The sequence below is a fragment of the Scardinius erythrophthalmus genome (assembly GCF_964197995.2).
Source record: "Scardinius erythrophthalmus genome assembly, chromosome: 4".
NCBI classification, from domain to species: Eukaryota; Metazoa; Chordata; class Actinopteri; order Cypriniformes; family Leuciscidae; genus Scardinius; species Scardinius erythrophthalmus.
In genome coordinates, this window is record NC_138224.1 from 31,439,465 (window position 1) to 31,453,568 (window position 14,104).

The window sequence follows — 14,104 nt, forward strand, 5'->3', positions numbered from 1 at the left end:
CAATTACCGTATTTTCCGCACTATAAGGCACACTTAAAAGCCTTTAATTTTTTCAAAAAATGACAGTGCGCCTTATAATCCGGAGCGCCTTATATATGGATAAAACAAACGCTGACTTAAACCTTGTTTATACTTTCGCCTGGCACCGGAGTGCGAGCCTCCGCTGACTGCGCGCGCAACTCCCCATACAGACGAGGCATTTATACTTGGCGCAACTGTTTTGTTTTAGACTGAACACCAGACCATACAACTGATTTAGACGCGCCAACTGGGTGCCGGTGTGATGAGATGTAATATCCGTCTGCTCGGGCAGATTCGGCTCAAAGTCATGCATCTTCGGATGCGGAGGCGCGTGCGCTGTTACAATGACGTCATTTTTGCCGCACTCGCGTCTCCGCATCCGGAGATGCATGACTTTGAGCCGAATCTGCCCGAGCAGACGGATATTCGTTTTTTTATTACCTTCTCGCTCATGCGGACGCGTTGAGTATAAACAAGGTTTTACAGCTCAGCCACTTGTTTTTTCATATTTTTTTGCAAGTGGTAGATCTTGGTTTACATTTGGACTTTGGATGTGATCTTAGACTTGAAAAGGTTGGTGACCACTGCATAACGCAAACCGAGTCAAACGTTTGACTGCAGTATCTTCTATTCTATGCGCCTTATAATCCGGTGCGTCCTATATATGAAAACAGTTCTAAAATAAGCCATTCATTGAAGGTGCGCCTTATAATCCGGTGCGCCTTATAGTACGGAAAATACGGTATATTAGACTGGGTATAACCCTCGGTGTTGCACGCTATTATATTTAAATTTAAATTTGCTCTGCAGTTATGTCTGGCCCTGAGAAATTACCTTCTTGGGAGGTACCAACGAACGTAGACAATCGAAAAATGTTTCTGTGTACAAGGGAGGAACACGTTTGGCTCGGTATGTTTTCAAAGTCCGGAACTGTGATTGCGCGGGGTCACACTCACTGTATGAAATGAAGTAGGTGGGGCTGGTAACTAGGCTATCAGAAGTACACAGAAGGAATTTTTAAGCAGAAATCTGTTTCTCTACAGACAATTACTAATTTCCCAAATTTAGGTAAACTCTTGCTGTAAGGACAGGTGCATATCATATTCCTAAGCCTTTACAAAAGCTCATAACAGCCTCTTACATGGCTCATCATGCTAACATGGCACAAAATTCCTACTTGCAGCACCTTTGCTGTGGAATAAATCTTTAAAAGTCCCCAGCTTCCACCTAGATATACTGGGCCAAAGTCAGTAATACTGAGTCATGTCTTAAGAAGCTGTTAGGAATAAGTTATTTAAAACCCTTTTTAAGGTGTCATGTATGTGTTCTCCTGTACCTAAAGTGTTACCTACCAACATTTCTACAAGGTAGAAGATTGTTTTAACTCTTTATGCCTGCTTAAAATCTCCACTGATATTGCAGATATAAAGTGACTAGGGAGGAACTGGTTAGAAGGTGTGGGCCACCAGAGGGCTATTCGCCCAATGCTCTGGTGGCCTACTTAAGGAAAGGCAAGAGCCAAAAAGAGGCGCTCATGGCCAAGTTGCACGACTCACAGGTGGAGCCAGGACCACGAATCAGGCTGTCAACAAGTGTCAGCAAGTTGTGTGAAGGTAACTGAGGTCTAGAGGTTAAGAACATGATGTGTAAGAGTTTAAGGGCAGTGAACCACCCATCACTTCACACAGCTGGTATAAGAATCTTTTCTTAATAGTCTGGCTAGGCGGAAATCTTTGTTACCATTAAGATTTTGGTAATTTTGCACTATTTTGGCAGGATGTGAAGGCATTGAAATTGGTTCTCGTTACGCACAATACAAACACATTGCCAGAAATAACTATTCTGCATGACATTGGGCAGTGATTTAAAAAAAAATTTACCTTGAGTACCACCTCAGAAAATATTAGGCTTTTCCAATACCACCATCTTACACTTTACAGCAGTATGGCATGCAATCGGGGTGAAATTGCAACCTCACTGTGATGTCAAATCATAAGAATGAATAAGACAAATAGCAAAAATATTTTTTAATTTTCAAATCTTGTTTTACAAGTTTTATTATTTATTGTGATTATTGCATCATTGACCTATTCACTTAGAAGTTGCCACCAACACGGATGCACATAGATTATTAACTCTGATCTATGTTTTTGGTTGCAGAAAACAGTGAGATAGGAGGTTGGGTAAACATCTTTTGTTTATAGAAGCCATCTCGTTATCGTGTCTTATGTCTCTGTAAGATGTTAGCCCACTTAAATGAAGATGAAGATTCTGGGATAAGTAGGCTCAGAAAGAATCTACCTTTGTATTACTGAGAGGTCTTGAATTAACAGGACTTACCTCTTCCCCAAGTAACATTAGGCTGTAATTATGAAATTTTCATAGATCTTATCAACTAGGCGGACTCATCAAATGGCATCATCAAGGCACTTTCACATGTTGATCAGAACTTTTTTTGGAATGACTGAATCTCGTTTCTGTCCTTAACAGTCTATACTCCATTCTTAGTTTGACAAAAATATAATTTTTTTGTACTCTCTTGCACTGTGTATTTGTAGAAGAATGTCTGGCCCTTGCAGAGGATGTAAATTACATGGGTTTTAAATACCTACCAATTCAAAAAATTGGCCAGGCTTGCCTGGAGGAGGACCAACATCTTGAGGCCATCGTCAAGGCCCAACACTGCAGGTTCATTGATCTGTTGTTACCAATGCCAGTATGCAAGATTAAAAAGGCTTAGATCTACATATGCATTAATGTATTACATCACCTCTACCACTGTTCTTTATGTCAATAACATCTGTTTTTAACACTTTTGCAGGCAGACACTAACAAGGATAAAGACCGCGATGGAGGCCAACTGGTCCTATTACAACCTCGCTTCGCATGGCCTTGGGCCAGAAATGTTGAAGGGTGCGTTTTCTTTAATTGATGCGTGCCTGGTCGAGGCAGAGAACCTCCACTGCCTCCAGAAGTAAATAAAGCATGTCAATTTTAAAGTGGTATCAGCATTTATGGGTAGCCTTGACAAAGGAATAGTCTTTATGGTTTACTGAGTAAACCACTTTGCACAATATAGATGTGATTTAACCCTTGTGTTGACTTTGGGTGAAATTGACCCGTTTTCAATTTTTGTTTTATATCAGAAAATATGGGACGTAGAAATAAGCACTGAAAATGTGTAAAAGAAATAATTTAAAACGTTGGAAAAAGCAAAAACAAACAGTGGAAAAAAATGGCTTCAAACGTTGAAGAAAGTTTTTTTTTTTTTTTTTGTGACAACACAAGGGTGAAAACATAATTTGCCAAATACATGTTAAGTTAAACCATAAGAATGTATGGAAAGTCTTGGTTTTGGACTGAGAATGTATCAAAGCATCAAAGTTATAAAGCAATTTTCTTTATTTGTAATTGTGAGTACATTTTTCTTGGGGATCAATACTTTTACTGAATTACGGGACCTGTGTACTTCACCACTCTGCTGGTGTAATTTACATTTCATATTGGTAAAACACTACTATTGCTTCTGCCAATAATGTAAGAAGTCTATATATTTCCCAAAACTTCATAAAACTTTGATTTAATTATCAGTATTGTATTTACCTTATCAACTACCAAGAAAATTCATCAACCAATCAAGACGGGCGCTTTCACATGCAAACAATGGCACCTCCAGAATAACAGAATTAAGTTCTTCTTGCTCTTCTTTTGCTTTTAAAGTTCTCAACTACTGCTCTCTGCAGTCTAGCTTTTTTAAATTTTTTACGGTAACCATGTAAAGGGGTAATTTTCCTTTTTCTGGACACAGCAGTGAATTTTCCAAAAGCCAGCTTGTGTGCTCTTTGGATGGTATTGTACAGTTCAGGGGTATGTTCAAATGCTTCGGACTTGCTCCACTCTAGTAGGTCTGATAACATGGATTGTATGGGAGGATTCCCATGGGAGGCTTCAGACACTTGTGCATTTTCTTTGGGGTCTGTGAGAATGTCTTGAGACTTGAGGACATGTGTGACATGTATGCAAACACATCTTTCTCCAAAACTATTAGCAATGCATGTGCACAAAGTCGGAGTTTTCCTATTCACAATACTCATAGTCCCATCACTATTGAAGATGGTTATTTCATCTTCCGTCTGCTGATAGAGACGGAGGCTGATGATTTCTAGCGCTTTATAATTCCGCATTTTTTCAATGTCAATACCTCTCCTGCCTACCTCCATCTTCACCAAAAGAAGATGTTTGCATATGTTTCCCATCCGGAAATTGGTGCATTCACACGTGAAGTGCAACAAGTTAACTTTGTAGGCTGTGTTGGTTGACTGTGACGGCACAAAGCACTGCCCCGCTTCTATGTCCAAATCTTTGACCACACCATTTTTAAATAGCAGCGCAGCAGCCTGGTGAGCAGCAGAGCTGGATAATGACAGTCGTCCTGCTTCGCTGAGGCCATCCATGTAGCTGTAGTAATGAAAAACAAGACACAAATTTGGAATTACAGTAAAATAGTAGCCTTTGCCTCAGATAGGACAGTGGGGAGCGACAGGACACCAGTGTGTGAGAGTGTGCCCTAGCTAGCTTCAACACAGGTAAGGGCACCATCACAAACTTTTTAATGGTACACATTTTGCATATTCTGATTGGATGGCCAATAACTTGTGCAATACCATAAACTCATAACCATACTGTATATTGGCCCTTATTGTTGGATAGATTTTAGCTAAATGCAAGTTTCATTGTGTAGTCATGTAGCCATGGTGATTGTTTTTTTTAGTGCAACACCTCCATAAAAAATGAATTCACTGTTAAGACTGTGAGAGGGTGGCAAGCTTCATGAAAGTAGCTGTGTCTCATTTTATTTTATTCTATAACAGGCTGAAATAGCCATTTGGCAAAATCCACATTCCCTGTTAGAGAGATTACTAACCTGTAATACTTTTCTACATCTCCACATAGCAAAAGCAGAAGTTGGTCGACTCTTCGGTTTGCCTGGCCTCGCAGAAACTGGTATTTCAACGTAAGGAAGAATCTTTAAGACAGAAAGGCATGAAAAATGTGAAAAGCTTGACAATTACAAATCTGACACCCACCATACCATTGGCTTCCTATCAAATTGGGAGAAAATAATTGAATAGCAATACAAAATAAACTAACAGTGTAAAACACTGATTCCTACATATTTTTTCTGACTTCAGTGAAACCTCGCTCATTCAACCTAAAGAGCTGCATTAACTGCTGATTTGGGGAATATGGGTTTTTCAGCTCATGGTAAACTTTGCCTCCCAATAGTCAGGCCACGAGGTGAGCCGGAACGTTCAGTGCATAATAAGTCAGTGTTCAATATGTGGTATTAAATAGGCCCATGCCATTTTGAGAAAAGCTAGTAGAGTATATTTGCATGCATAATTTTAGGAACATGATGTTAGCAACACCTTGATGTTTTAAGCAAATACTCTGATCCCAATATGAAAATAAATTATTTTAAATATTATTGGCAAATGTAAGTAAAATACCTTTCAGCCTTGTTGTTTGTCTCACTGCTACAGTGATAGAACGTTCTGCCGAAGTTTACCCACAGCTCCGCATAAGTGAACCAATTTGTCTTCAGATAAGTTGTTACATGGGGACTATCCAAAAAGGTGTCGATCTCACTGCATTTCTTGGCAGATACATTGAGAAACTCTTCCTCCTTAGGGGAAAAACATATTTAATCTGAGATGCTTATATACAAACATTAAAAAGAAAAAGCATAAATAATTGTAAACTCACTATTATGTACACTACAGAAAGCATAATTTGGTCAGGACCACTTAGTTGCACTGGGGTTATGAATGTAAGAAAATATAGTACCGTCAGACATGCTTTCATTGATGCCATGGCATGAATGACCACATTTCTTTGTTCAGGTGTCAGGTGACCTCCATCTGTCTTCACAAGCCACCGGTTAACAGCCTATAACAGCATAAATTGCTTCAGATGCACATTAGGGTATGTTATTTCACCCTGTCACGTGGCAGTTAGTTTCCATTGCTTGGCCAAAAGGGAGTTTATGTTATTGTACTGCAATGTAACTCTGTATATATCCCAAATTTTCATGTTTCATGTAAGTAGAATTCAGGATTTGAAATAAGCATATACTGCAAACTGTAAGTATTTATGTCACAACCACCTGCAATTACATTGCAGACCACTAGTTGATTGCCCTTAACCCTCTGATGGTCCGCGGGGTCTTTTTGACCCGCAAATGACTTTTGCTCAAATTTAAAAAAAAATTTCCCTTTGTCCAAATGGTATGAAACCTTCTACGGCTCTTAACACTTTCTAGATCTACAAAAAAAAAAAAAATAAAGTGGAATGATATCTGTTTTTATGTTAGCGTGACAAAATTTGTGACACTCGAGGTCCTCGGGGTCTCTGGAGACCCCGCAATCAAAATAGACAAAATTCATCATCAAAATCAGAAACAACACAGAACACATCGACAGAAATGACAGAAATAAAGTGGCACACTTCCACCAATTCAAAAAGCATCCACAATGCTGAATTATTTTGCTCACAACAAGCACACACACACACAGAGGAATACATTTTTGAGACTATAAAAACTGTTCTCTTATCATTTGTAAAATAAAATCATCCAAAATGCAGTACCACCACAAAAATAAATTGGTGACACTGACACATTGAAAAATGTACACACACACACAGGAACATTTGTAAGGCTATAATTTGTCAAATAAAATCATGCAAAATGCAGTACCACCACAAAAATAAATTGGTGATACTGACACATTGAAAATGTAAACACAGACATACACACAGGAACATTTATAAGGCTATAATGTGTCAAATAAAATCATCCAAAATGCAATACCACCACAAAAATAAATTGGTGACACTGACACATTGAAAAATGTACACACACACACACACACACACACACACACACACACACACACACACACACACACACACACACACACACACACACACACACACACACACACACACACACACACACACACACACACACACACACACACACACACACACACAAACATTTGTAAGGCTATAATGTGTCAAATAAAATCATCCAAAATGCAGTACCACCACAAAAATAAATTGGTGATACTGACACATTGAAAATGTAAACACACACAGGAACATTTGTAAGGCTATAATGTGTCAAATAAAATCATCCAAAATGCGGAACCACTACAAATATAAAGTGTGGTGACACTGGCACATCGACAATGTGTACTCACACACTCTCTCTCTCTTTATCTCTCAGACACACACACAAACACACACACACACACACACACACACACACACACACACACACACACACACACACACACACACACACACACACACACACACACACACACACACACACAATTGAGTGTGTCTAGAATCTAGAATTAGATTAAAAATAAATTATTGAAATAAATGATAAAATCTTAAGACTCCAACATTTCTCTTTGTAACATTTTTTTCAGGTTTGATTCTAATCATAATGTAACATTATGGAAAACTGGGGGTTTTTTTGGTACAAAAAATGCTAAACTTTGACAAAAATATTTTATTTTTGTTATAATTGTGATTTTATCATATTTAGATATGAATCCAACTTGTGAAAAGATATCTTTCAGGTAGTCTAATAGCAAATAGCATATACTGGAGCTCTATAGCCATCTAGCGGTTAAAATTATTATTTTTTATTTTAAAACTGCATTTTCCAAATAATGGGCATAAATGTTACATTAAACCATTTAAAATCATCCATGTTATCCCCATGAATGAAAGTTAGAAATCTGGGTCTTTTATAAAGTGAATTTTACATCAAATGCTATTTAAATATTTATTTATTTATAGAAATTTAAATAATATCATAAATTCTCCAAAAACTGCACAAATGTTGAGTAAAAACATTAACAAACAGACTAAAATTACATTTGTAAAAAAAAAAAAAACTATTATCTTGTTACAAAATTAAATGTTATTGTCTGGGGTCTCTAGAGACCCCAAAGAACTCGAGTGTAGACATAAAAAAAAGACCATCAGAGGGTTAAATATACAGTACAGTTAAAGATTACACTTGTTTACACACCCACCACATTTTTAAAGAACACTGTTGAAAACAGCACACTTTGCCAAAGATCTCTAGAATAGTACTTTGTACCTGCTCAGTTGACATTTCCTGTTAGTTTGTCAATGTCAACTGCACAACATTGTAGATTTAAATGTCACAAATAGTGATATTGTATATTCATCGACTTACCTGAAGCACATGGAACCAACAAAGGAGAAGCTTTGCATTTGGGAAAACGCTTTTAATAGCATTAAGCACTCTCAAGTCACGGTCCATCATCACTGACCTGTAACATTGAAAAAGAAAGAAAAGAGAAGAGAGGAAAAAGTTGCACCACACCCAAAAGCATACATTATACAGAGTGTATTGTATACAGTGTAAACATTGTATCAAGAAAATTTAGAATAGAGAGTTAAGAACCTAGTGAGATCCAAAATTCAAAAGCTGTAGCTCAGTGCAGTAGTATTTCCAGATTCAAAGTCAAACATGCTACATAGCAAACATGCTATTTCCTGTTGTTCCAATTACAAAGAAAAGAATAAATACAGTATATCATAAATTATGCTAACATTTGACTGACCTTGGATAGAAGCTTGGGTTACTCAATTGAAGCTTCTGTAGGCAGAGGCTTACTGTTGCAGTAGTTTCCTTGCTCAGGATAAAATAGGCAAATGGCACGCCTCTTCCAGTTTTGTTTATCAATAACAGTGCATAAAATGCATACCCGTAGGCTGTTATGCCTTTGTATGAAGCATCCATGAAAACCATTGGATGGGGGTTCTCTTCCAAAAGTTGTTTTTGAAATGGTGTTTGTACAACTAAAATGAATGGTTGTTCATTGTGAAGTGGCTGATAAAAACAGATGTTGTCTCTGAGTTCCATGGAAACCAAATGGTCCACACTGACAGAATCACTGTCACCCACACCTCTGAGGTTTTTCTTTAAAAGCCGAATGTCATAAGGGGTCAAGTAAAACCGGCGGTCTTTTTTGTCCACATGCCCATTTTGTTGAGCCCAATCATAGCTTTTTATTAAGATCTCAGAAGTAGAACAACCCTGTTGAAGCCATATTTCGATGAGGGAATGCAGGTCTGGGTGGATGCGGTTTTTCTCTTTAGAATTAGCCTCGTCATGGCCAGTGTGCTGTAGCATCTTTTGGATTATGGCACCTGATATTCCGGCATCCGTGATGACTTTGAAAGAGATGTATGCCTTGCAAGAATTGGCCCGAGTTTGTGTGGCTTCTCCATTACTTTTGCCTGCAGCGTGATTCCCACGGTCACAGCCATAGTAATAATAGTCATGCCGGCGGCAGACTGGGGGTCTGAAGTAGCAATGCTCCTTCTCCTGCAATTCGTTGATGTAACCCTCCATGAACTCCTTGGCATCCCCCCTAATAATAACAACATCTTGGTGGACCCTGGAGTCATGTGGCTTCTTCAACCGTTTTTTAACACCATTCACCCAATGTGTCGCCATATTCTGAAATTATAAAAGACACTATACTTGAACATATAGATTTTTGGAGAAACACAGGCCAAGCATCAAACTGATCGGTCCTGATAAATATTTAACTAACATAGTCGAAGAAGAAGAAGAAGAAGAAGAAGAAGAAGAAGAAGAAGAAGAAGAAGTCTTTTCATCTTCGCTTTTCTATTTTACAAGTCTTGGCTGCATTTATCTCTCCCCTGACTTTTTCGCTTTATGGAAATTTGAGCCCTCAATAAAGTCTTCCAGGCAGCGCTGCAAATTATACAAACTACTAATATACTAAATAATACATAAAAAATATGACTTCTGCCCTGAGACCAGAGAAGACAGCTGACTCCCTTTTGTCCAACTATATTGCCCTGAGAACAGAAAAATATGACTTCTGCCCTGAGACCAGGAGGGATTCACCGTCCTGCCCTATGACCACTTCTGCCCTGAGACCAGGAGGGATTCACCGTCCTGCCCTATGACCACTTCTGCCCTGAGACCAGGAGGGATTCACCGTCCTGCCCTATGACCACTTCTGCCCTGAGACCAGGAGAGATTCACCGTCCTGCCCTATGACCACTTCTGCCCTGAGACCAGGAGAGATTCACCGTCCTGCCCTATGACCACTTCTGCCCTGAGACCAGGAGGGATTCACCGTCCTGCCCTATGACCACTTCTGCCCTGAGACCAGGAAGGATTCACCGTCCTGCCCTATGACCACTTCTGCCCTGAGACCAGGAGGGATTCACCGTCCTGCCCTCAGACCACTTCTGCCCTGAGACCAGGAGGGATTCACCGTCCTGCCCTATGACCACTTCTGCCCTGAGACCAGGAGGGATTCACCGTCCTGCCCTCAGACCACTTCTGCCCTGAGACCAGGAGGGATTCACCGTCCTGCCCTATGACCACTTCTGCCCTGAGACCAGGAGGGATTCACCGTCCTGCCCTCAGACCACTTCTGCCCTGAGACCAGGAGGGATTCACCGTCCTGCCCTATGACCACTTCTGCCCTGAGACCAGGAGGGATTCACCGTCCTGCCCTCAGACCACTTCTGCCCTGAGACCAGGAGGGATTCACCGTCCTGCCCTATGACCACTTCTGCCCTGAGACCAGGAAGGATTCACCGTCCTGCCCTATGACCACTTCTGCCCTGAGACCAGGAGGGATTCACCGTCCTGCCCTCAGACCACTTCTGCCCTGAGACCAGGAGGGATTCACCGTCCTGCCCTATGACCACTTCTGCCCTGAGACCAGGAGAGATTCACCGTCCTGCCCTATGACCACTTCTGCCCTGAGACCAGGAGAGATTCACCGTCCTGCCCTATGACCACTTCTGCCCTGAGACCAGGAGAGATTCACCGTCCTGCCCTATGACCACTTCTGCCCTGAGACCAGGAGGGATTCACCGTCCTGCCCTATGACCACTTCTGCCCTGAGACCAGGAGGGATTCACCGTCCTGCCCTCAGACCACTTCTGCCCTGAGACCAGGAGGGATTCACCGTCCTGCCCTATGACCACTTCTGCCCTGAGACCAGGAGAGATTCACCGTCCTGCCCTATGACCACTTCTGCCCTGAGACCAGGAGGGATTCACCGTCCTGCCCTATGACCACTTCTGCCCTGAGACCAGGAGGGATTCACCGTCCTGCCCTATGACCACTTCTGCCCTGAGACCAGGAGAGATTCACCGTCCTGCCCTATGACCACTTCTGCCCTGAGACCAGGAGAGATTCACCGTCCTGCCCTATGACCACTTCTGCCCTGAGACCAGGAGGGATTCACCGTCCTGCCCTCAGACCACTTCTGCCCTGAGACCAGGAGGGATTCACCTGCCCCGGGACAAAATTGTGGAAAATAATGGTTTTTGCCCTGGGACCAGATGAGACTAAACAGTCATGAGGAAAATCCTACAAAACAACTTCTGCCCTGAGACCAGGATGGATTCACCTGCCCTGGGACAAAATTGTGGGAAACCTATGGAATGCCAAAGCTGACTTTATTATAAATAAATACATAAATAAATATACAAAGAAATGTAAAAGAGCAAAAATACATACATAAATAAATATTCAAAGAAATGTAAAGAAGTACAAATAAATGAGTATTTATACTTTTATTACCTTATTTATGTATAATTGTATTTTTCACACTTTTATTTATTTCTACATTTATTTATTTCCACTTTTATTCATTTCCACATACATTTATGTATGTTTTTATGTCTACATTTATTTATTTCCACATTTATTTATTTCCACATTTATTTATTTCCACATTTATTTATTTCCACATTTATTTATTTCCACATTTATTTATTTCCACATTTCTCTGTCCGTATGCTAATGAGGGGGGCGTGTTTTACCTCAGACATCACATCAGCAATTGAGCTCAGAGGGGCAGTGCTGAAGCTTTGAGGCCACCGTGACACCTTGTATAAATAAATCTTGTGGAAATAAATAAGTTGAAATAAATAAATGTGTGAAAAAATAAAATTTTATATAGGAATAAGGAATATTATATTTTAAGGAAATAAAAGTATAAATACTAATTTATTTGTACTTTTTTACATTTCTTTGTATATTTCTGTATTTTTGCTCTTTTACATTTCTTCGTATATTTATGCATTTATTTATTTATTTAAAATAAAGTCAGCTTTTGGCATTCCATAGGAAACAGTCTCTGCCTTGGGACCAGATGATACTAACAGTCATGAAGAAAAGCCAAAATCTAAAAATATCTGTCTGCCCTGGGACCAGATGATACTAACAGTCATGAAGAAAAGCCAAATTTATAAATTAGACTGACTTCTGCCCTGAGACCAGGAGGGATTCACCTGCCCTGAGACAAAATTGTGGGAAACAATAGTCTCTGCCCTGGGACCAGATGAGACTAAACAAACAGTCATGAGGAAAAGCCAAAATCGAGAAATATCTGTCTGCCCTGGGACCAGATGAGACTAAACAGTCATGAAGAAAAGCCAAATTTATAAATTAGACTACAACGCCCTAAATAGTCATTGATTTTTTGATTATGAGTACAGTAAAGCTTATTGCAATGTACTTTCTAGCTCACCTGATTAGCTTGACTAGCTAGCTTAGCTAGTGCTTATAGTTTACATGTAAGTTATGTGCACACACTAAAAAGTTGACGTTTTTCTGAATGATCTTGTTCTTCTACATTTTTGTGATAAGAACCGCTGGCAACAGTTACTGCAACATTTTAATGCAAGCTACAACACTAGCTTGCTTCTGAAACAGTAGGCTAGCCTATGCTACAAGCTGCACCATTATACTATGATTTCGAGGGCAGAAAGAAAATCACACATAGTGCTAACTGTTACATACAATGCTCTATTTTCAAGGAAATTACATTTTTGTTTTTACAAACTTACTTTGAAATGATAACCAGTTCCAGTTCCTCTTGCAGTTCCTCTTGCCTGTGCACTGCAAAATGATAATCAGTTCCTAATTGCCTGCCTGCGCACCGGGGGGAATATTTGCGGGAATTTTCAAAATGATGGCCCCGCCTCTGCAATTCTCTCCCCTCTTGCGATTGGTTGTCAGATTGAACCAATCACAAATGTTTCTGCCCTCAGGACAACTTTGAGTCAAGAAAATTCCCACCTGCAAGGCAGATAAGGTGTGATCAAGGGACAAACTTTGTTGGAGCAAGGCGTGAGTTCATTGAAGCATTGAAACAGATGGATCAAGAGGAGCTCAAAGATTTGGGGTGCGAGTTCGTCATGAACACCCCGGCCTCAAGTCATATGGGTGGGGTCTGGGAAAGACAGATCCGCACTATCAGAAGTGTCCTGGCGTCCATTCTACAACAGTCATCCAGACAACTTGACTCCTCTTCCCTACGAACATTTCTATATGAGGCCATGGCGGTTGTGAATAGCAGACCTCTAACCACTGATCATCTGAACGATTCTACTAGTCCAGAGCCCTTGACACCAAACCACATCTTGACCATGAAATCCACAATCATTCTCCCTCCTCCTGGAAAGTTTGTCAAGGAGGATCTCTACCTCCGCAAAAGATGGCGCAGAGTTCAACTCTTAACCAACAACTTTTGGGTACGATGGAAAAAGGAGTACCTCTTAAATCTCCAACACAGACAGAAGTGGACCAAAAATCGCAGAAATGCAAAGGTCGGTGACATTGTTCTGTTACAAGATGCTGCTACACCACGAAACCAATGGAAGCTAGCAAGAGTCATCGAGGTGTATCCTGGAAGCGATGAAAGAGTGAGGAGACTCAAGTTACTCATCAGTGACTCCTCCCTGGATGGAAGAGGAAAGCGTACATCCAAACCTGTTTACCTGGAGAGACCCATTCAGAAAACAGTTACATTGGTAGAAGCAGACTGATAGTTCTATCATACACTAAAACACAGTTTATTAGTTGTTTATTAGGATAGAGCTTAGTTTAGTTTATTAGGATAGAATTCATTTTAATTTATTCATGCAATATGTTTGTCTCCAAGTTTAAGAAATCACTTGTGATTTG

General features: G+C 40.2%; 2 protein-coding genes across 6 annotated transcripts in view; both read left to right on the top strand.

Annotated features, from left to right (window-relative positions):
• LOC308689446 (uncharacterized protein) overlaps nucleotides 1-3,430 on the top strand; it is a 29,148-nt gene extending 25,718 nt beyond the window's left edge. For 2 of the 4 annotated variants that reach the window (XM_081363154.1, XM_081363155.1), the window contains 3 exons: nucleotides 1,444-1,634; nucleotides 2,580-2,709; nucleotides 2,843-3,430. In XM_081363154.1, the coding sequence (XP_081219280.1) occupies nucleotides 1,444-1,634; nucleotides 2,580-2,709; nucleotides 2,843-2,999 (478 nt within the window). In that variant the 3' untranslated portion in view covers nucleotides 3,000-3,430. The remainder of the gene's footprint in view (nucleotides 1-1,443; nucleotides 1,635-2,579; nucleotides 2,710-2,842) is intronic. The other 2 variants (XR_014030001.1, XM_081363156.1) reach the window with 2 other exon arrangements.
• LOC308689724 (uncharacterized protein) overlaps nucleotides 1-14,104 on the top strand; it is a 461,468-nt gene that overhangs the window by 285,650 nt on the left and 161,714 nt on the right. The gene's annotated exons all lie outside the window — the stretch shown is intronic.